At 43.2% G+C, this 23640-nt stretch overlaps 1 protein-coding gene and 1 non-coding gene across 2 annotated transcripts; both read left to right on the top strand.

The window, feature by feature from the left end:
- Positions 1 to 3888: 3888 nt before the first annotated feature.
- On the top strand, positions 3889 to 21715 carry EPCAM (epithelial cell adhesion molecule). The gene is made up of 9 exons (XM_016948496.3): positions 3889 to 4277; positions 8187 to 8294; positions 8532 to 8772; positions 9958 to 10023; positions 11739 to 11802; positions 13677 to 13778; positions 14490 to 14690; positions 19865 to 19909; positions 21267 to 21715. Exons 1-9 carry the CDS (start codon positions 4202 to 4204, stop codon positions 21306 to 21308), a joined length of 945 nt encoding a protein of 314 aa, XP_016803985.1. The 5' UTR covers positions 3889 to 4201; the 3' UTR covers positions 21309 to 21715.
- Positions 12399 to 12493, top strand: MIR559 (microRNA mir-559). The gene has a single exon (NR_035909.1). It is a non-coding gene; the product is annotated as a microRNA mir-559 (primary transcript).
- Positions 21716 to 23640: the final 1925 nt, after the last annotated feature.

Here is a 23640-nt window from a genome sequence, read left to right as displayed (position 1 = left end):
GGATATGTGAGAAAAACTAATGAACAAGTAGCATAAATATAAAACTATTAACAAAGAAGATCTAGAATAGAGAAGGATATGCTGCATAGTGGTTAAGGACTTTTACTCTTCATTCTATATAAAGGACTTTTGTTTTCTACTCATCTATTACTCATGGGATAACAAAAATTTTTAGAACTGGTAGTCTAATTTTATATATATATATATATATATATATATATATATATATATTTTTTTTTTTTTTTTTTTTTTTTTTTTTTAAGACAGAGTTTTGCTCTTGTTGCCCAGGCTGGAGTGCAATGGCATGATCTTGGCTCACCACAACCTCCGCCTCCTGGGTTCAAGTGATTCTCCTGCCTCAGCCTCCCAAGTATCTGGAATTACAGGCATGTGCCACCATGCCCAGCTAATTTTTGTATTTTTAGTAGAGACAGGTTTTCACCAGGTTGCCCAGGCTGGTCTCAAACTCCTGACCTCAAGTGATCCACCCGCCTCAGCCTCCCAAAGTGCTTGGATTACAGGCGTGAGCCACCATGCCTAGCCTGAAAATATTAATAAATGTGCTTAAATATGGCACTAGAACTACAAAAGATTCACAATTAAAACATAAAACGAGTAATTTTGAGCAAAGAATGACAAATTGAGAAGGTGTTAAAGAGGTATTAAAATAAACAATACCGGCCGGTGCGGTGGCTCATGCCTGTAATCCCAGCACTTTGGGAAGCTGAGGCGGGTGGATCACCTGAGGTCAGGAGTTCAAGACCAGCCTGGCCAACGTGGTGAAACCCAGTCTCTACTAAAAATACAAAAATTAGCCGGGCGAGGTGGCAGGCGCCTGTAATCACAGCTACTCGGGAGGCTGAGACAGGAGAATTGCTTGAACCCAGGAGGTGGAGGTTGCAGTGAGCTGAGAACACGCCATTGTACTCCAGCCTGGGTAACAAGATTGAAACTCTATCTTAAAAAAAAAAAGGCGGACACGGTGGCTTGCACCTGTAATCCCAGCACTTTGGGAGGCCGAGGCAAGATGATCACAAAGTCAGGAGATCAAGACCATCCTGGCCAACATGGTGAAACTCTGTCTCAACTAAAAATACAAAAATTAGCCGGGTGTGGTAGTGGGCGCCTGTAATCCCAGCTATTCAGGAGGCTGAGGCAGGAGAATTGCTTGAACCCAAGAGGTGGAGGTTGCAGTCAGCCAAGATCATGCCACTGCACTGCAGCTTGAGTGACAGAGCAAGACCCCATCTCAAAAAAAAAAAAAAAAAAAAGAAAAAATACCCTGGATCAGCCGGGTGTGGTGGCTCAAGCCTGTAATCCCAGCACTTTGGGAGGCTGAGGTGGGCAGATCACCTGAGGTCAGGAGTTCAAGACCAGCCTGACCAACATGGAGAAACCCCATCTCTACTAAAAATACAAAAAATTAGCCGGACGTGGTGGCACATGCTTGTAATCCCAGCTACTCAGGAGGCTGAGGCAGGAGAATTGCCTGAATCCGGGAGGCGGAGGTTGTGGTGAGCTGAGATGATGCCATTGCACTCCAGCCTGGGCAACAAGAGCAAAACTCTGCCTCAAAAAAAGAAAGAAAAAAAAAAAGAAAGAAAGAAAAGAAAAAATACCCTGGATGTATACTCAGATACAATGAGTCAGAGATTAGTCTGGTATTTTGTCATTTATTTAATAATTATGCTTACTCAATTCACTTTATTGTAATTAACAATAAATAGCTGTCCAGTTATAAGAAGATGAAGTTCTCCAGATTAGGTAAACAGATTTAGACCTCAGAATGGAACATTTTGCCAATAAAGCCACAATAACCAGTTAGTTTATTCTTGGGAAAAGTATATGTAATTTGGAGAAAGGCAAACTTCCTGAAAACATCCAAAATTCAGCAGACAACAAAAATCTGGTTAACTTGTTCCTGATTTGTTAGTACTATTCTTTTTTTTTTTTTTTTTTTTTTGAGACGGAGTTTCGCTCTTGTTGCCCAGGCTGGAGTGCAATGGCGAAATATTGGTTCACTGCAACCTCTGCCTCCCAGGTTCAAGTGATTCTCCTGCCTCAGTCTCCTGAGTAGCTGGGATTACAGGCGCCCGCCACCACGCCTGGCTAACTTCTTGTATTTTTAGTAGAGACGGGGTTTCACCATGTTGGCCAGGCTGGTCTCGAACTCCTGACCTTAGGTGATCCGCCCGCCTCGGCCTCCCAAAGTGCTGAGATTACAGGCATGAGCCACCGTACCTGGCCTAAATAGCTTATTTCATATACCAGGTGAAATTTAAATTATACAAAACAAATTATAGAGGTACTTAGAACAGCATGACTATTTACATTAATCAACTTGCCGGCACTTCAACAGAATACAACATAGAAATGATTGTTTTAATATAAACATAAGCTTTGATTTGACATATACTTGTAGAAATTAATCAAACTTAGCTGAATCTTAAAATTGCTTTTTTACCTTTCCTCTTTTTTTTTATTTTTTATTTTTTGAGATGGAGTCTTGCTCTGTTGCCAGACTGGAGTGCAGCGGTTTGATCTCGGCTCACCGCAACCTCCGACTCTCTGGTTCAAGCGATTCTCCTGCCTCAGCCTCCTGAGTAGCTGGGATTACAGGTGCCTGCCACCACACCTGGCTACTTTTTGTATTTTTAGTTGAGATGGGTTTCACCATGTTGGCCAGGATGGTCTCGAACTCCTGACCTCGGATCTGCCCACCTGTGCCCCCAACAAGGTGCTGGGATTACAAGCATGAGCCACCATGCCCAGCCTCCTTTCCTCTTTTTAACTCTTACTTTTATGATTTCTTTAGTGGATAAAAAGCTTTTAAAAAATAGGTTACAATGATATTACAGCTAACAAAAAATAACATTTAAAAACACTAAGTAGTATATATATGAAGTATTTATAATTTTTTTAATATTGTAATAATATAGTGTGTTGTGATTTGAATTCATTTGCACGGAAATCGATTACTGTCCTTTCTTTCTATTTCCCTATATTTTCTTTCCGAAGGCGTCATCAACATTGTTCTTTAATAGTAACCAAAACCCGAAATCATCTCGGTTCTCAGTATATGGCTCTATGGGAACACCTTTTCTTTTCTCTCTCTTTTTTTTTTTTTTTTTTTTTTTGAGACGGAGTCTTGCTCCTGTCGCCCAGGCTGGAGTGTAATGGCACGATCTCTGCTCACTGCAACCTCAGCCTCCCCAGTAGCTGGGATTACAGGCATGCGCCACCACGCCCGGCTAATTTTGTATCTTTTAGTAGAGACGGGGTTTCTCCATGTTGGTCAGGCTGGTCTCGAACTTCAAACCTCAGGTGATCCGCCCGCCTCGGCCTCCCAAAGTGCTAGGATTACAGGCGTGAGCCACTGCGCTCAGCCTGGGAACACCTTTTCTTACATCTTCAAGTGCTAGAAATGCTTATGAAAACTAAAAAAGAATTATTAAGAGTAATTATAAAGAAACACTCATTTTCTTCCCAAGAGAGCCAAGATTTCTTCTTTCCTTTTCTTTCTTTTTTTTTTTCTAATTTTAAAGGAGTATAATTAAATTGCCAGGTAAAAGCTCAAAGGTCTTTTTTATAGTGTTCTGGAAGGTTCTCTGCTTGTGTTTGTATTTCCTTGAGCCTCCACGTTCCTCTATCCAGTTCCCGCACCCTTCCCCCCAGGCCCCGTTCTTCAAGGCTTCAGAGCAGCGCTCCTCCGGTTAAAAGGAAGTCTCAGCACAGAATCTTCAAACCTCCTCGGAGGCCACCAAAAATCCCTAACGCGGCCATGGAGACGAAGCACCTGGGGCGGGGCGCGCGGGCCCACACCTGTGGAGAGGGCCGCGCCCCAACGGCAGCGCCGGGGCTGGGGGAGGGGAGCCTACTCACTCCCCCAACTCCCGGGCGGTGACTCATCAACAAGCACCAGCGGCCAGAGGTGAGCAGTCCCGGGAAGGGGCCGAGAGGCGGGGCCGCCAGGTCGGGCAGGTGTGCGCTCCGCCCCGCCGCGCGCACAGAGCGCTAGTCCTTCGGCGAGCGAGCACCTTCGACGCGGTCCGGGGACCCCCTCGGCGCTGTCCTCCCGACGCGGACCCGCGCGCCCCAGGCCTCGCGCTGCCCGGCCGGCTCCTCGTGTCCCACTCCCGGCGCACGCCCTCCCGCGAGTCCCCGGCCCCTCCCGCGCCCCTCTTCTCGGCGCGCGCGCAGCATGGCGCCCCCGCAGGTCCTCGCGTTCGGGCTTCTGCTTGCCGCGGCGACGGCGACTTTTGCCGCAGCTCAGGAAGGTGAGGCGCGGACTTGGAGCAGAGTTGTGGAGCTGGGCTGGGGGGCAGCGGCCCCCGTCCCTTGGCCCCCGAAACGGGAATAATAGGGAGGGGACCAAGAGGCCGCGCTTTCCAGCCTGGAGACCGGACGGTGCGGCCGTGCTGCGGCTCAGGCCCTCGGCGCGGTAGGAAACGGCGAGGCGGCGCTCACTCGCGCCGTCCCGGGGAGCAGCCTCACTTTGCAGCTTTGCTCGCCTTGGTAGGGAAATGGCCTTGGGCGGAGGCGGGGGACAGGCAGGGAACGGAGTGGCCACGTCCAGGTTTCCTGCGGCCACCGAACCGGTGCCTCGCGCTCTGGCGCCCCTACGTCCTCGGTTCGGGGTGGACTTGGGGTTCCAAAACAGTCCCAGCCGGTGGCGGAGTCTTTGCCACAGGGACCAGCGGGCTCGCCCTTGTCCTTGCAGCGGGTCCCGGATGTGGGCCTCAGGCGGGGACAGGTGCCCGCAGGGAGGCCTCCAGGGCCGCTATGCACCTGCGCGCGGCAGGCGGCCCGGACTACACAGGGAGTGTGGGTGTTTTCCCTTTTCTAAGGATCATATGAGTAATGCCAAGCTTATTGTAGGGAACGCAGAAATAATAACTGTAAAGAGTAAAAACATATAATCCCAGCATTTTGAGAATCCCATAATTAGTAATTAGGTGTATCTTTCTTTTTATTTGTTTATTTAATTTTTTGAGACTGAGTCTTGCTCTGTCGCCCAAGCTGGAGTGCAATGGCGCGATCTCGGCTCACTGCAACCTCCGCCTCCCGGGTTCAAGTGATTCTCCTGCCTCAGCCTCCTGAGTAGAGTAGCTGGGATTACAGGCGCGCGCCACCACCCCCCGCTAATTTTTGTATTGTTAGTAGAGACGGGGTTTCTCCATGTTGGTCAGGCTGGTCTCTAACTCCTGAGCTCGTGATCCGCCCGCCTTGGCCTCCCAAAGTGCTCTGATTACAGGCGTGAGCCACCGTGCCCGGCCTATTTTATTTTTTTATTTGAAACAGCCTTGTTCTGTCGCCCAGGCTGGAGTGCAATAGCAAGATCTTGACTCATTGTAGACTACGCCTCCCGGCCTCAGACCATCCTTCTGCGTCAGCCTTTATGCCTGGCTAATTTTTGTATTTATTATTTTTTATTATTATTATTATTATTATTATTATTATTATTATTATTATTTTTGAGACAGAGTTTCGCTCTTGTCGCCCAGGCTGGAGTACAACGGCGCGATCTCATCTCACTGCAATTCAGGCGATTCTCCTGCCTCAGCCTCCCGAGTAGCTGGGACTACAGGCATGCACCACAACGGTCAGCTAATTTGTATTTTTTGTAGAGAGGGGTTTCACCATGTTGGTCAGGCTGGTCTCGAACTCCTGACCTCAGGTGATCCACCGACCTTGGCCTCCCAAAGTGCTGGGATTACAGACGTGAGCCACCGTGCCAGCCGAATATTTGTATTTGTAGAGACGACATCTCGCTATGTTGGCCAGGCTGGTCTCGAACTCCTGGGCTCAAGTGATCACTCCGTCTGGGCCTCCCAGAGTGCTGGGATTACAGGCGTGCATCACCACACCCGGCCTTAAAAACAAGATTTAAAATGGTGACTGGTATGTTGCACCGTTATTCAAATGTTAGACATGTAGTTTGATTTCAGTTTCTCTTAACTGTGGAATAAACAACTTGGCTGCCGTCTCTCTCTCTCTCTCTTTTTTTGGAAACAGTGTCTCCGTCTGTCGTTCAGCCTGGAGTGCAGTGGCACATTTACATGTCACTGCATCCTCCATTTCCCAGGCTCAAGCGATGCTCTTACTTGGACCTCCCAAAGTGCTGGGATTACAGGCATGAGCCACCGGTCCGGCATCTCTTGGTTTATTTGTAAGATGGTGCCTAGAAGTGGAGTGGCGTTTGCCAAAGCTCTCTGGAAGGGCTTTTACACTTCCACCAATGGAGTGGCCTAAATTCAGTAATTATACTCTCAAAGTAATGCAGTTTTAGTCAACTCATGTTTTTCTGGCTTCAATCTGGGACTACGGACTTAATGTTAAATTGCTTTAAAGTGGTCATAGCTGCTACAGGTTTGTGCTCAGAAAGTCTGCACCTGACTGGTCTGATTTAAATTTTACGCCCCTTAGGGATGAACAGTGTGTTTTAAACAAGTACAGGATGGGGCTGCAGAAGATTTAAACGCTTGAGAACAAGTGCTGTATTTTCCCCTTTTGTGACCCCAGTATTGAGTTTAGTGTTGGGCAGATTAAAGGTGGTTCATATCGACTATAACTTGAACAGGGAAAAATTGAAATCAACTTAGGGTACTAGGGATACGAAGGATCAATATAAAAACTCTGGTTTGTCATGCTAGCTTTTTCTTTTTTTTCCTCTTCAGTTGAACTGAGGAGATAGTTTTTGTTTTTAATGATTGTGCTCTTTTAACTAGACAAAAGGAATTAGATAGTCTTGCCTATTCGAAGTTAAATGAACTTTTGAGGTTGTTAAGGACAAAACTATTAAACTGACATCAATAATCCAGAATGGGCTGCTTAGTATCACTTTCCTTATCAGGTACTAGAATTTAATTTAGTTAGGAAACTCACTTAAAGGGAGAACTATAACTGCAGTTGAAAGTGTAATTTTTCCAAGATATAAAATGGTTTAAAGATTGAATATATTGCTGTTAAGCCCCAAAGGAAACATCCCTCATTTAAGAAAATGGGGTGGGAGAGCGAGAGAAGGTGAGGATTCACAGATCCTAGAATTGGAATAGTTGATTTTTTTTTGTAAAAGAGGCAGTGACAGCCGGGCATGGTGGCTCACGTCTGTAATCCCAGCACTTTAGGAGGCCGAGGTGGGTGGATTACCTGAGGTCAGGAGTCCTAGACCAGCCTGACCAACATGGTGAAAACCCGTCTCTACTAAAAATACAAAAAAAAGCCGGGCGCGGTGGCTCACACCTGTAATCCCAGCACTTTGGTAGGCCGAGGCGGACGGATCACGAGGTCAGGAGTTTGAGATCAGCCTGGCCATTATGCTGAAACCCCGTCTCTACTAAAAATACAAAAATTAGCCGGGTGTGGTGGCATACCCCTGTAGTCCCAGCTACTTGGGAGGCTGAGGCAGGAGAATCGCTTGATCCTGGGAGATGGATGTTGCAGTGAGCTGCGATCGTACCACTGCAATCCAGCCTGCACGACAGAGTGAGACTCTGTCTCAAGAAGAAAAACAAAAAAAGGCAGTGACTAACAGGGATGTTACTTAGCAGGACAGGAGTGTGGAAGGAGCTAAGACTGGGAGTTTCACAAAGACAAAGCTAGAAATGATACTTGGAGAGCTGTGTTCTTGTTTTAAAAAAATTGTAACAGGAGGCCAGGCACAGTGGCTCATGCCTATAATCCCAGCACTTTGGGAGGCTGAGGCAGGAGGATTGCTTGAGGCCAGGAGTTCAAAACCAGCCTGGGCAACATGGCGAAACCCCGTATCTACAAAAAGTTAAAAATTAGCCAGGCATGGTGGTGCATGGCTGTAGTCCCAGCTACTTGGGAGGCTGAGACAGGAGGATCACTTGAGCCCTGTAGGTCCATGCTGCAGTAAACCAAGATTGTGCCACTGCATTCCAGCCTGGGCCACAGAGTGAGACCCTATCTAAAACAAAAAACAACCAAAAAAAAAAACAGGAATGCATGCAGATTAAACTATGTGTCTGTATACAGTATGCAAACTTTAGCAAGTGCCAGGCACTTAGGCAGTAGTCTATAGCTGAAAAATAAAACATTCAGGACCACTTTTTAAGGTTTTGTGTCCTTGTAACTTTAGGCATTATTATTACAATATAACTTAGCTGGGACATGAGAGTTAATAGATCCACATTTTAAAGTAGATTTTTTTTTTAATTTTCTAGAATGTGTCTGTGAAAACTACAAGCTGGCCGTAAACTGCTTTGTGAATAATAATCATCAATGCCAGTGTACTTCAATTGGTGCACAAAATACTGTCATTTGCTCAAAGCGTGAGTAAAATATCCTAATTACCTGTAAGCTTTATTTTGACTTAATACTTCTTTAATTGATGTGCCTTGAGTTGGAAAGAGTTTTATTGGCTTAAATCTGAATCATGTTATAAAGTAAGTGTGGGAACACATAAATTTCAAATAATCTTTGACCCTGGAACTTTAGAATTAATTTTTTTTTTCCCGTAATCATGAAATCAGTTATTTTTCAGTTTGGCATTAAGGTTTCTTTTTCAGTGGCTGCCAAATGTTTGGTGATGAAGGCAGAAATGAATGGCTCCAAACTTGGGAGAAGAGCAAAACCTGAAGGGGCCCTCCAGAACAATGATGGGCTTTATGATCCTGACTGCGATGAGAGCGGGCTCTTTAAGGCCAAGCAGTGCAACGGCACCTCCACGTGCTGGTGTGTGAACACTGCTGGGGTCAGAAGAACAGACAAGGACACTGAAATAACCTGCTCTGAGCGAGTGAGAACCTAGTGAGTGGGGCTGCCTATACTACTTGTTTTCATGCTGTTCAGATTCATTTAATTAAATTTATTTTTGATTATGTAATATGATTTCATGGTTTAGAATTCAGAAGATATGAGTGTCCAGTGAAAAGCTTCCTTATCATTCCAGTCCCCCTCGCTACCCATTGGACCTCCACAGAATTGATGTTATTGATTATTCTATAACCTTCCAGAGATAGTTGATGAATTTGTTATATATCTGTTTTATTATTTTTACATAAATGATAGCATACTAGGTATAATTTTTCTTTTATATCTTTACTTAACATTATTCAGTATTTCATTGTTGCATTAGTAGTAAATGTATGTAATTTAACCTATGTATTTGCTTATTGATTGTGTTTTAAAAGTGAGATATGCTTGTTTTAGGGATTGTTTAATGAAAAGGCACAGAAACCCACTCACGCTAGCTTAAGCAAAAAAAGACTTCATTGGAAGGGACTAGAAACTGGAAAGGATGTCAGGCCCAAAGTGGGCACTTTGTTTTTCTGCTTTGGTCTTCTGGAGCCTCGTTGTCAGTTTTCTCTTTGTGCCCTTTCTTTTGTTTTTTCTTTTCTCTTTTCTTTTCTTTTTTTTTTGAGATGGAATTTCCACTCTTGTTGCCCAGGTTGGAGTGCAGTGGCACAATCTCAGCTCACTGCAACCTCTGCCTCCCGGGTTCAAGCAACTCTCCTGCCTTAGCCTCCTGAGTAGCTGGGACTACAGCTATACCACACCTGACTAATTTTTGTATTTTAGTAGAGATGGGGTTTCACCATGTTGGCCAGGCTGGTCTCCAACTCCTGACCTCAGGCAATCCACCCACCTCCACCTCCCAAAGTGTTGGATTACAGTTGTGAGCCACCATGCCCGGGCCTTTCATGCCTTTTCATCTTTGCAGTTGAACAGGGCATGACACTGCCAGCTAAACTTTGACTTAATGTGACTTTATGTATTGTGTCCAGGGAACAGAGGGTCAATATTAGAAAAGGTGTTCCCTCCTGGGTGTGTCCTTTATGAAGGATGTGTAAGGGAAGAAATTATAGGAATAGCTACTGCATAAATTTTTTTTCTCTTAGTCCTTATAATTCGAGAATTTTAGGATTAGCTTATTAGGAAAATAGTATGGAAGACTGAGTTATAGTCAACTGACATTGTCTTTTTACTTTATAGCTGGATCATCATTGAACTAAAACACAAAGCAAGAGAAAAACCTTATGATGGTAAAAGTTTGCGGACGTAAGTGCAATTAAATGCATCATATTCTTGCACAATTGGTGGCTCAAATCTTCCATCCTACACCATTAGAAAAAGCAAGTCTAAATGCTTTTTTATATTTCTGAAAAATAAAGTTACTTGAAATAGAGTTGCAAGAATAGCACAGAGATTCTGGGAATACACTTCACTCAGATTCACCAATTAACATTTTGGCACATTTGCTTTTTATATGTGTATGTGTGGATGAATATGTGTGTGTGCTTTACATCAGTGTATCTATGCATGTATAAATATTTTTCCCAGAAGCACATGAGAGCAAGTTGTAGACATCAGGCCCGTTTATCCCTAAGTACTTTAGTGTATGTTTTCCTAAGAACAAAAGGCATTCTTTTATATAAACCACTATACAACGATCAAATTTAGGAAAATTTTTTTTTTTTTTTAGGCGGAGTCTCGCTCTGTCACCCAGGCTGGCGTGCAGTGGCGTGATCTCAGCTCACTGCAACCTCTGCCTGCCGGTTTCAAGCGATTCTCCTGCCTCAGCCTTCCAAGTAGCTGGGACTACAGGTGCCTGCCACCACGCCCTGCTAATTTTTGTAGTTTTAGTAGAAACAGGGTTTCACTGTATTGGCCAGGCTGGTCTCGAACTCCTGAACTTGTGATCCTCCCGCCTCTGCCTCCCAAAGTGCTGCGATTACAGGTGTGAGCCTCCGCGCCCGGCCAGGAAATTTAACGTTATATCACGTTGTGCCCATTTTCCCAATATTGTCCTTTGTAGTAATTTTTCCCCTCTGATTCAGGACCCAGTCCAAGATCATGTATCACATTTAGTTGTCATGACTCTTTAGTCTCTTTTAATATCGAACAGTTTCTTGGCCTTTCTTTGTCTTCCATGAACTTGCTATTTTTAAAGAGCATGGGCAAGTCATTATATATAATGTCCTTCAAATTTTGATTTGTCTGATGTTTCCTCCTTTTTTTTTTTTTTTTTTTTTGAGTTGGAGTTTTCCCTTTTGTTGCCCAGGCTGGAGTGCAATGGCGCAATCACGGCTCACCGCAACCTCTGCTTCCCGGATTCAAGAGATTCTCCTGCCTCAGCCTCCCGAGTAGCTGGGATTACAGGCATGCGCCACCATGCCTGGCTAATTTTTTTTGTATTTTTAGTAGACACGGGGTTTCTCCACGTTGGTCAGGCTGGTCTCGAACTCCCAACCTCAGGTGATCTGCCCACCTCAGCATCCCAAAATGCTGGGATTACAGGCATGAGCCACCTCACCCGAGCCTTGATGTTTCCTCTTACCTAAAAACAGGTTAGGCATTTTTGACAGGAAAACTACTTAAGCGATCTTGTGTCCTTTATAATACTTCACATTAGGAGTTGCATGATGTCAGCTTCTCCCTTTACTAGTAATGTAAACTTTGGTTAAAGTGGTATCCACCAGGTTTTTCCACTGTGAAGTTACCATTCTCCCTTTGTAATCCATAAATAATCTATGGGCAGATACTTGGATACTAAGTAAATGTTCTTTTTCTAATTAAACTGGTACCCAGCAGTTTGAATATCAATGGATGATTCTAGCCTGAATCAATTATTATTATGATAGTTGCAAAATGGCAGAAAAATTTTAACTTTAATGACAATTTTAGACCCTGAGCTGTCTGCTTAAAGAGTAGTGCTTCTTACTGTTGTGTGGTACAAACATTTTTTTTTAATACAGATTTTAAATTCTTTACAGTGCACTTCAGAAGGAGATCACAACGCGTTATCAACTGGATCCAAAATTTATCACGAATATTTTGGTATGATTTTTTAATAAGTGAGCTTTAGCAGACAGTTGGTGAGACAGTATGTTTTGAGTATAAGGACAGCCAGTGATTTAAGTGGTGGTTAAATGCACTTACTGGAGCAACAGTTTCGGATCTGGGTACTTAATGTGAATTTCCTGTTACTGTTTTTTTGTTTGTTTGTTTCTTTAAGACAGATTATTGCTCTCTTCCCCAGGCTGGAGTGTCATGGCAAGATCTCGGCTCACTGTGACCTCTGCCTCTAAGGTTCAAGCAATTCTCATGCCTCAGCCTCCCGAGGAGCTGGGACTACAGGCACATGTCACCATGCCCAGCTAATTTTTGTATTTTTAGTGTCGACGGGGTTTTGCTATGTTGGCCAGGCTGGTCTCGAACTCCTGGCCTCAAGTGATCTGCCTGCCTCAGCCTCTCAAAGTGTTGGGATTACAGGTGTGAGCCACCACGCCTGGCCCATTGTTTTTGGTTATCGTTGTTTTCCTTCCATAGCCTTTGAAAAGCCTAGTTTTACTCCTAAAGAAAACGTAGTATCTCTTAGTATCCCTAAAACATTTGAGTTTTCTTATCCTGGAGAACCTGTCCCTGTGGATGAGCTCCAGTAACATCTTAAAGTAAATATGCACCAAAATTACTTTTGGTAAATATAGTTTTGGTGCATATTTACTTTAGGATGTTACTGGAGCTCCCATCTTCTCTGCTTTAAGGGACTAGTCCTTAACTAGTTAGCCCTTACTTAACTCTTTAAACTCTGGTTTAAAAAATAAAAAGAAGCTTGAATAGTGTGACGGAACTCTTTAAAGGCAGTATGAATTTATTCAAGAGTCTTTAGAAAGAATGTACTTTTTTTACTCTTTAAAAACAAAATGATGGCCGGGCACGGTGGCTCACGCCTGTAATCCCAGCACTTTGGGAGGCCAAGGAAGGTGGATCACAAGATCAGGAGATCGAGACCATCATGGCTAACACAGTGAAACCCTGTCTCTACTAAAAACATACAAAATAGCCGATTGTGGTGGTGGGCGCCTGTAGTCCCAGCTACTCGGGAGGCTGAGGCAGGAGAATGGCGTGAACCTGAGAGGCGGAGCTTGCAGTCAGCTGAGATTGTGCCACTGCACTCCAGCCTGGGCGACACAGCGAGACTCCGTCTCAAAAACAAAACAAAAAAACAACATGGAAAATGCATACTGCGTTTTACCTTGCGTTTCTTTTTCTTTTCTTTTCTTTTTTTTTTTTTTTTGAGACGGAGTTTCGCTCTTGTTGCCCAGGCTGGAGTGCAATGGCGCCATCTCGGCTCACCACAACTTCTGCCTCCCAGGTTCAAGCGATTCTCCTGCCTCAGCTTCCCTGGTAGCTGGGATTACAGGCAATGTGCCACCACGCCTGGCTAATTTTGTATTTTTAGTAGAGATGGGGTTTCTCCATGTTGGTCAGGCTGGTCTCGAACTCTGGACCTCAGGTGATCCGCCCACCTCAGCCTCCCAAAGTGCTGGGATTACAGGCATGAGCCACTGCACCCGGCCTTACCTTGCATTTCTTTAGTAATTTAGTTTTAAAGTAGTTCTAATCCAAATAAAATACTTTCATATCTTATTTAAAAATCTTTTCAATATAAGAAAATTCTCTTAGGAAAAATTGTACATTGTAATTATGTTTGGTTGCATGGCTGTCTTATTTCCCTTTGATAGATTTAGAGACCTCCCAAAGATTTCTTGATTAGTGATAAACTTAGTTATCCACTAATGGAAAGGAACAGTGATGCATGTAGATTATAGAAAATCCAACACTGAATATTCTGATTCTCAATTAATGTTATTTTCAAATGATTTTGATTATATTAGTATTAATTTGTATTATTCAATTTTTTTCCCCAGTATGAGAATAATGTTATCACTATTGATCTGGTTCAAAATTCTTCTCAAAAAACTCAGAATGATGTGGACATAGCTGATGTGGCTTATTATTTTGAAAAAGATGTGAGTATCATCTTCTTTATTCCTGTGTTCAGGGATGTAGTCTATCATGCCTCAATGAATTAAATATATTTCATCACCTTTTTATCCACTTACAGATCAACCAAATGGTTCGCTGCTGCCATTAATTTTGTCCTCCCTGTCACTCACATTCATCTTGCTTGTTTGTATATTTATGCCTCTTATCAAATTGTTCTGCCTAAAATATCTCCCCTCTTTCTTATAATTCTTATTTATTATCTACTTGGTGGTTACTTAGTTTGTGCATATATGCTCCCCTATGATATTTATAATTTACACAAATAAAAGTCTGTTAAAAAAGACTGTGTAACTGATATGATTAAAATATTTTGTTTAAACTTTAATATAGTGAGGTATTTTCTGCTGAAATATGAGGTTTGCTTCAAAATAATCTGGGCAGGGGTGAAAGGATAAAAGGAAGAAAAGATGAAGTAAGAGAGGCCATGTGTTGTTGGCCTTGCATCTGGGTGATAGGTACATGGGCATCATTGCACTACTCTTTCTACTTTCGTGTATGTTGAAAGGTTCCTGTAATAAACAGTTTTTTAAAGTTCCAATAGATTAGATTGTTATCACTAAAACCATAAAGATTCTTGGCAGCGGTTCTTTTGGCATACAATTTGTATGTAATTATATGTGGCCATGGTTGGTTTTCTTAAATATTTTTAATTCCTTTTCTCCTTTTCAATACAGGTTAAAGGTGAATCCTTGTTTCATTCTAAGAAAATGGACCTGACAGTAAATGGGGAACAACTGGATCTGGATCCTGGTCAAACTTTAATTTATTATGTTGATGAAAAAGCACCTGAATTCTCAATGCAGGGTCTAAAAGCTGGTGTTATTGCTGTTATTGTGGTTGTGGTGATAGCAGTTGTTGCTGGAATTGTTGTGCTGGTGAGTACAGAACAAGTAAAATTTCATTTAAGGGTATATTTTTTCGAGAAAAAGTAATAATGGCTGGGCGCGGTGGCTCACACCTGTTATCCCTACACTTTGGGAGGCTGAGACAGGTGGATCACTTGAGCCCAGAAGTTTGAGACCACACTGGGCAACATGGTGAAACCTTATCTGTACTAAAAATACAAAAATTAGCCAGACGTGATGGCTTGCACCTGTGGTCCCATCTACTTAGGAGGCTGATGTGGGAGTGGTCAGTTGAGTCCAGGAGGTCAAAGCTGCAGTGAGCCATGATCACACCACTGCACTCCAGCCTGGGCAACAGAGCAGGACCCTGTCTCAAAAAAAAGAAAAAAGGAAATATGAAAAAGTAACATCCATATTCCAAAACATTCAGGGAAAAAAATCTTCATTTTTAAATAATTTTTTTATGGTGAATGAATCTATTGTATCTCTGGTCTCTTTATACAAAAGTCATTTTATGAAGCAAGAAAGGATGCTAATATTAAAAAGCTTGTGGCTGTGCACCTCACAGGCCAGTTAAATTGCCATCTAGCAGCAAGCGTCTTTCAGTTGTCATTGCAAACAATTCAACACCTAGTGCAAAATACATGAACCCCCAAACCACTCAATAAGATGAAACAACAGAACACAAAGTTAACGTTAGCCATAGAAAAGAGTTAAAAGTGATATGTGAATCAATACTTCCAAGTAAAGATGAGCAAATTGAATTTAACAGTGCTTCAGCAAAAGAATGTATTGCTTGAAGAAGTGAAAGGTTTATTTTAGGAATGTAAGGATGCTTCGGTATCAAGAAATCTTACTAACACTGGCCAGGTGTGATGGCTCAGGCCTGTAATCGCATCACTTTGGAAGGCTGAGGTGGGTGGATCACTTGAGATCAGGAGTTCGAGACCAGCCTGGCCAACATGGTGAAACCCTGTCTCTACTGAACATACAAAAAAATTAGCTGGGCGTGGTGGCACATGCCTGTAATCTATTCGGGAGGCTGAGGCAGGAGAATAGCTTGAACCTGGGAAGCAGAGGTTGTAGTGAGCCAAGATCATGCCACTGCACTCTAATCTGGGTGACAGAGCAAGACTCTGTCTCAAAAAAAAAAAAAAAAAAAAGGCCAGGCACAGTGGCTCATGCCTGTAATCCCAGCACTTTGGGAGGCTGAGGCGGGTGGATCACCTGAGGTCGGGAGTTCGAGACCAGCCTGACCAACATGGAGAAACCCCATCTCTACTAAAAATACAAAATTATCCGGGCATGGTGGCTCATGCCTGTAATCCCAGCTACTCAGGAGGCTGAGGCAGGAGAATCACTTGAACCCAGGAGGTGGAGGTTGCAGCTGAGATCATGCCATTGCACTCCAGCCTGAGCAACAAGAGTGAAACTCCGTCTCAAAAAAAAAAAAAAAAAAAGAAATCTTACTAACACAACAGAATTCAGAAAGAGGTTTGAGGGTATTTAGGAACTTAGATTTCCAGTTCAATCAACCATGTTTGGCTATCCATCTGGAACAAAACAAAAGTTGAATTCCTATTTCACTCCACCAGGCTGGCCATATTGCCCAGCTGTGTGAGGGTGGCATGTCCAGAGCACAGTAGTAGGAAAGGAGTTGGGCAGTGTATCCATTTTCAAAGACATTTACATATTTAAAAATACAAAAAAGTAAACTCCCAAGAAAATTGAGGGAATGTTTGTACAACCTTGTGGTAGGGGAAATTATGTAAGGCAAGAAATCTGGAATCCATGAAAGAAAAGATACATATATGTGTATGTATATTTTGAGAGAGGGTCTTGCTGTGTCACCCAGGCTGGAGTGCAGTAGCATGATCATAGCTCACTGCAACCTCCAATTCCTGGACTTAAGTAATCCTCCTGACCTATCCTCCCAAGTAGCAAGGACTACAGGTATGTGCCACTATACCTGGCTAATTTTTTAATTTTTAGTAGAGACGAGTACTTGCTATGGCTGCCGAGGCTGGGCTTGAACTCCTAGGCTCAAGCAATTCTTTTGGCTTAGCCTCCCAAACTGCTGGGATTACAGGCATGAGCCATTGCACCTAGTCCTATATATATATATATTTTGGCTTCATTAAAATTAAGCATTTTATAGGGCAAAGAAACTGTAAAGTAAAAAATATCAACGATGGGCATGAAAAAAATATGGCGCATAAAGCAAAAATGGATATTATACATAATATACAAAGAGTTCTTACAAATTGATGAGGAAACCTAAAGAAAGAATGACAACAGGTAGGGATAGACAGTTAATAGAAATTTCAGATGGCAAATGAACACAAGTGGTTAATGCTGGAAGTCTAATTGTTCTGTAGAAATAAATGAAAACACAAGTGCAATAAGGAAGCACATTCAGTTATTGTATCATAGCATTGCTTGTAAAGGTGAATCTGGCCAGGCGTGGTGGCTCACGCCTATAATCCCAGCACTTTGGGAGGCTGAGGTGGGCAGATCACCTGAGGTTGGGAGTCCGAGACCAGCCTGACCAACATGGAGAAACCCCGTCTCTACTAAAAATACAAAATGAGCCAGGCATGGTGGTGCATGCCTGTCATTCTGGCTACTCAGGAGGCTGAGGCAGGAGAGTCACTTGAACCCAGGAGGCAGAGGTTGTAGTGAGCCGAGATCATGTCATTGCACTCCAGCCTGGGCAACGAGAGCAAAACTCTGTCTCAAAAAATGAATAAAAACAACAACAAAAGTGAATCTGGAAAATAGCCTGAGTGTGTATCAGTAAGAGAGTAAATTATGTTTATTGTATCTACGATAGGGAATAATGTGAATGGTGAATGAGTTCTATCTTTATCTTTGGATCTGGAATGGTTGCTATGATGTTGATACAGGCTGTGCACAGGTGGTGATGATACTGCATGGTCCCATTTTTAGACCCCAAAACTTAGATGCATGTGTTTATATATGATATTTGTATTAGTGTGGAAAAGGAGGATGTGGAAGAATGCACACCAAACTGTTAAATTTCTTTCTTTTTTTTTTTTTTTTTTGGAATGGAGTCTCGCTGGCCGGACGTGGTGGCTCACTGCTGTAATCCCAGCACTTTGGGAGGCCAAGGCAGCTGGGTCACAAGGTCAGGAGATCGAGGCCATCCTGGCTAACACAGTGAAACCCTGTCTCTACTAAAAATACAAAAAATTAGCCAGGCGTGGTGGCGGGCACCTGTAATCCCAGCTACTTGGGAGGCTGAGGCAGGAGAATGGCGTGAACCTGGGAGGCGGAGCTTGCAGTGAGCCGAGATTGCACCACTGCACTCCAGCCTGGGTGACAGAGCGAGACTCCATCTGAAAAAAAAAAAAAAAAAAAGAAAAGGAGTCTCGCTGTGTTGCCCTGGCTGGAGTGCAGTGTCATGATCTCGGCTCACTGCAGCCTCCACCTGCCGGGTTCAATTGATTCTCCTGCCTCACCCTCCCGAGTAGCTGGGACTACATGCAGAAGCCACCATGTCCAGCTAATTTTTGTATTTTTTGGTAGAGACAGGGTTTCACCATATTGGCCAGGCTGGTCTCGAACTCATCACCTCGTGATCCGCCTGCCTCGGCCTCTCAAAGTGCTAGGATTACAGGCATGAGCCACTGTGCTGGGCTGCTGCTGCTTCTTCTTTTTTTTTTTTTTTGAGATGGAGTCTTGCTCTGTTGCCCAGGCTGGAGTGCAGTGGCACGATCTCGGCTCACTGCATCCTCCACCTCCCACGTTCAAGCCATTTTCCTGCCTCAGCTTCCCAAGTAGCTGGGACTACAGGCGTGCACCACCATACCTGGCTAATTTTTCTGTATTTCTAGTAGAGATGGGGTTTCACCATGTTGGCCAGGCTGATCTCGAAATCCTGATGTCAGGTGATCTGCTCACTTCGGCCTCCCAAAGTGCTGGGATTATAGGCGTGAACCACCATGCCTGGCCTAAACTGTTAAATTTCTTTAAAGATTATTCATTGTTTCCTTTTTTTCTTTCTCTTTCTTTTCTGTTGTCCCATTGGATCCAGCATTGTTTTTGATTTTGATTTTTGTTTGTTTGTTTCACTTGTCGTGGTAGACTTTTTTTTGTTTAGTAGTGAAAGTTTTTATTTTATTTTATTTATTTATGGAGACAGAGTCTCCTTCTGTTGCCCAGGCTGGAGTGCAATAGTGCATGATCTTGGCTCACTGCAACCTCTGCCCCCTAGGTTCAAGCTATTCTCCTGCCTCAGCCTCCCGAGTAGATGGGATTACAGGCGCCTGCCACCACGCCTGGCTAATTTTTGTATCTTTAGTAGAGATGTGATTTCACAATATTGGCCAGGCTGGTCTTGAACTCCTGACCTAAAGTGATCCACCCACCTCAGCCTCTGAAAGTGGTAAGATTACAGGCATGAGCCACCATGCCTGACCTATTTTATTTTATTCTAATTTTTTTTTAGAGATGGAGTCTCACTCTGTCGCCCAGGCTGGAGTGCAATGGCGCCATCTCGGCTCACTGCAACCTCTGCCTCCCGGGTTCAAGTGATTTTCCTGCTTCAGCCTCCCAAGTAGCTGGGATTACAGGTGACCACCACCGCGCCCGGCTAATTTTTTTGTTTTTTTAGTAGAGTCAGGGGGTTTCATCCTGTTGGCCAGGCTGGTCTTGACCTCCTGACCTCAAGTGATCCGCCCACCTCGGCCCCACAAAGTACCGGTGAGCCACCACGCCCAGCCCACCTTATTTATTTTTAAGAGACAGGGTTTTACTCTGTAGCCCAGGCTGGAGAGCAGTGATGCCATCTCCACTCACTGCAACCTCTGCCTCCTGGGTTCAAGCAATTCTGGTGCCTTAGCCTCCTGAGTAGGTGGGACTACGGGTGCGTGCCATGACACCTGGCTAATTTTTGTATTTGTAGTAGAGATGGGGTTTCACTGTGTTGGCTGGGCTGGTCTGAAACTCCTGACCTCAGATGATCTTCCCGCTTCGGCCTCCCAAAGTGCCGGGATTACAGGCATGAGCCACCGCACTGGTGTGAAATTTTTAATTTAAGAAGCAATAAATGTTTATGGATAGATGTTAAAATTAGTTTTTTTTCAGATCAAAATTATGTCCATTAAAAGCATATATGTCTGTTTAGAAAATCTTTTTTTGAGTAGCAGTCCTAAAACAATAGTTGTCTTTCTTCCACTCAGGTTTTTTCCAGAAAGAAGAGAATGGCAAAGTATGAGAAGGCTGAGGTAAATGGATTACTTACCTAAATAGAAAGGCCCTGTTGAATCTGTTACTCCTAATCACTCTACCTTCCTACACACTGATGCATTTCAGTTATACTGGAGTCCCTTTATACTGTTGTCTTTAGGGTCTTAGGGACAGTCTTAGAATGTACTCTTACCTAAATCTTCTTGCGTGAGTTCCATGGCAGATCACCATCTGTTTTCTGCCTCATAGAAGAGTGGAATGGGAAGCCTATGGTTTTTATTTTACAAAGAGTCAACATCTAACAGAATCTTCTGAAGGCATACTCCAGTGGATTCACCTTGGAGAAACTCATTGTGACTGATGATCTGATTTATTATCTCTATGCCAGTGAGATAATCATTTAATATGAACTTAATTTGTCATAATCTATTGTGTACTAACTAGTCTATACTAGTGTGACATCAAAGTGTCAGATTGTTAGTGTGTTTCAGTCCCTTGGAATTGAATATGAACACTTATCCTTGAACCCTATCAATAACATTTTTCATATATCTATCAATTTTTGTGTATCTTTGTAGTTGTATATGGGCCACTTACTAATATTTTAGCAAGTAATAAAAATAGAAACGTAAAGGAATATTGGAAAAAGTCTAATAGAACCAGAAAGTTCTAGCACTTTTTTCCCATTCTGTAGTAGGTCATCTGGTTTATTTGGTTTGGTGACCCCAAGTCTAGAAGACTAACCCTGAATTGAATGGTAACAGACAGGCAGAATGACAATGTAGTGTTGCAGTGCAGAGCAGTACAGACCTGGGTTTGGCTGGGCAAAGTTATATAACTTCTTTAAGCCTCCATGTTTCCTCATCTGTAAAATGAGGATAATAGATAGTATGGACCTGTTGCAAGGATTAAACATAATCGGTGTAAAGTGTTGGTCCCATGCTTGCCACATAAGAAAATATTTGTCAACAGAGTGGTAGTTGTCATTATCATTGTCTCAGTTTGCCTGTAACTAGTTGTGTGATCTGAGACAAACACTAATTTTGAACTTGAGTTTCCCCACATGTAAAATGAAAGATTGATAATAGAAAGTAAATCAATTTTTTCTAGCATTAAAAATAGTATGCATTTAATAAAAATCTTAATGATCTAGCTTACCTCCAACTTGCCCTAGTCACTTTGGCGATCTTGTCTCTAAATAGAACCTTGAAAACACTTAAATGTGTGTTTCCTTGCAATATAACTTTTTCTTTTTTTATTTAAATAAGTCTTATAAATGTGGGAAAAAATTATCTTGTGTTCCTTTAATTTCATTTTTATTTAATACTATTTTCAGAATGAACAAAAGATTGAAAAATTATTTAGAATTTTTTTCTGTGCTTTTTCCTGTTTCAGATAAAGGAGATGGGTGAGATGCATAGGGAACTCAATGCATAACTATATAATTTGAAGATTATAGAAGAAGGGAAATAGCAAATGGACGCAAATTACAAATGTGTGTGCGTGGGACGAAGACATCTTTGAAGGTCATGAGTTTGTTAGTTTAACATCATATATTTGTAATAGTGAAACCTGTACTCAAAATATAAGCAGCTTGAAACTGGCTTTACCAATCTTGAAATTTGACCACAAGTGTCTTATATATGCAGATCTAATGTAAAATCCAGAACTTGGACTCCATAGTTAAAATTATTTATGTGTAACATTCAAATGTGTGCATTAAATATGCTTCCACAGTAAAATCTGAAAAACTGATGTGTGATTGAAAGCTGCCTTTCTATTTACTTGAGTCTTGTACATACATACTTTTTTATGAGCTTTGAAATAAAACATTTTAAACTGAATTTCTTAACTTTGACATTTCAAATTTCTTCTTCTTTTTCTTTTCTTTTTTTTTTTTTTTTTGAGATGGAGTCCCACTCTGTTGCCAGGCTGGAGTGCAGTGGCACAATCTCGGCTCACTGCAACTTCTGCCTCCTAGGTTCAAGCGATTCTTCTGCCTCAGCCTCCCGAGTAGCTGACTACAGGCGCCCACCACCATGCCTGGCTAATTTTTGTATTTTTAGTAGAGACGAAGTTTCACCATCTTGGCCACACTGGTCTCGAACTCCTGACCTCACGATCCACCCACCTCTACCTCCCATAGTGCTGGGGTTACAGGCGTTAGCCACCGCACCTGGCCTCTTTTTTTGTTTTTGTTTTGTTTTTTCTTTTTTTTTTTGAGACAGGATCTTGCTCTGTGGCCTAGGCTGGAGTGTAGTGGTGCGATCTCAGCTCACTGCAGGATTCAAGCGATTCTCCTGCCTCAGCCTACCAAGTAGCTAGGATTACAGGCTCCCACTACCATGCCCGGCTAATTTTTGTATTTTTAGTAGAGAAAAGGTTTCTTTTTCTTTTTTCTTTTCTTTTCTTTTTTTTTTTTTTTTTTTTTTTGGGTGAGACAGAGCCTAAGTCTGTTGCCCAGGCTGGAGTGCAGTGGCACAATCTCAGCTCACTGCAACTTCTGCCTCCCAGGTTCAAGCAATTCTCCTGCCTCAGCTTCCCAAGTAGCTGGGACTACAGATGTGCACCACCATGCCCGGATTATTTTTGTATTTGTAGTAGAGACGGAGTTTCGCCATGTTGGCCAGGCTGATCTCGAACTCCTGACCTCAAGTGATCCACCCACCTTGGTCTCCCAAAGTGCTGGGATTACATGTGTGAGCCACCGTGCCTGGTCCTATTTACTCTTTATTAAGTGGAAGTGGATCATCATAAAGGTCTTGATCCTCATAGTTTTCACTTTGAGTAGGCTGAGGAAGAGGAAGGGTTGGTCTTGCTGTCTCCGGGTGGCAGAGGCAGAAGGGGTGGAGGAGGTAGAAGGGAGGCAGGTGCACACTGGGTGTAACTTTTATTGAAAAAAAATGTTCAAATGTACCCACACAATTCAAACCCATGTTCAGGGTCAATTGTAGTTGTGACAGACCCAATGGCCCGCAGAGTCTAAAATGTTTATTGGAAATGTTTGCTGACCCCTGCTCTAGGATGCTGGGGGAAAGCTATTCCTAGGTAGGTGTCTCAGCAGACATGGAAAGCAGCCTATAATATTGCCCCAGCAGGTGGGGTATGGAACAGATGCTCAGGGAGGCTGCTGGCTGCTGTCCACTGCAGGCCCAGAAGCGTCCTGGAGAAGCCACCCCATGCTGCAAGAGCCAGATGATGGAGCAGCCCTGGATGCTGCAGGAGCCTGTCAAGCCAGGACACCAGAGCTAGGAAACAAAACTTTCCTTTTCAGTGCCTCTCTAGCACCCTTTGCTGACAGAGCTTCAGATCCATTTTCACAGAGAGGTGCAAAGGGTGAATTTGTTTTTTAGGTTTGTGTGTGTGGTTTTTTTTTTTTTTTTTTTTTTTGAGACGGAGTTTTCACTCTTGTCTCCCAGGCTGGAGTGCAATGGCATGATCTCAGCTCACTGCAACCTCCACCTCCCAGGTTCAAGTGATTCTCCTGCCTCAGCCTCCCAAGTAGCTGAGATTATAGGCACCCACGACTACACTTGGCTAAAATTTTTTTTTGTATTTTTAGTAGAGACGGGGTTTCACCTTGTTGGCCCAGGCTGGTCTTGAACTCCTGACCTCAGGTGATTCACCTGGCCTGAATTTGAACTAAGAGGCAATAAGTTAATAACTGGCACACTCTTCAACCCATTGCCTTCTAGACTCTGTCCTGTCTCTTCTGAAGCTACTTTCGCTAAGGTCAACACTGACCTGCTAATTGCTAGTGATCCTCTTC

The sequence above is a fragment of the Pan troglodytes genome, chromosome 12 (genome assembly GCF_028858775.2).
Source record: "Pan troglodytes isolate AG18354 chromosome 12, NHGRI_mPanTro3-v2.0_pri, whole genome shotgun sequence".
Classification (NCBI taxonomy): Eukaryota; Metazoa; Chordata; class Mammalia; order Primates; family Hominidae; genus Pan; species Pan troglodytes.
Note: the sequence above shows the minus strand (reverse complement) of the source record. Positions and strands in the feature narration are given on the sequence as shown.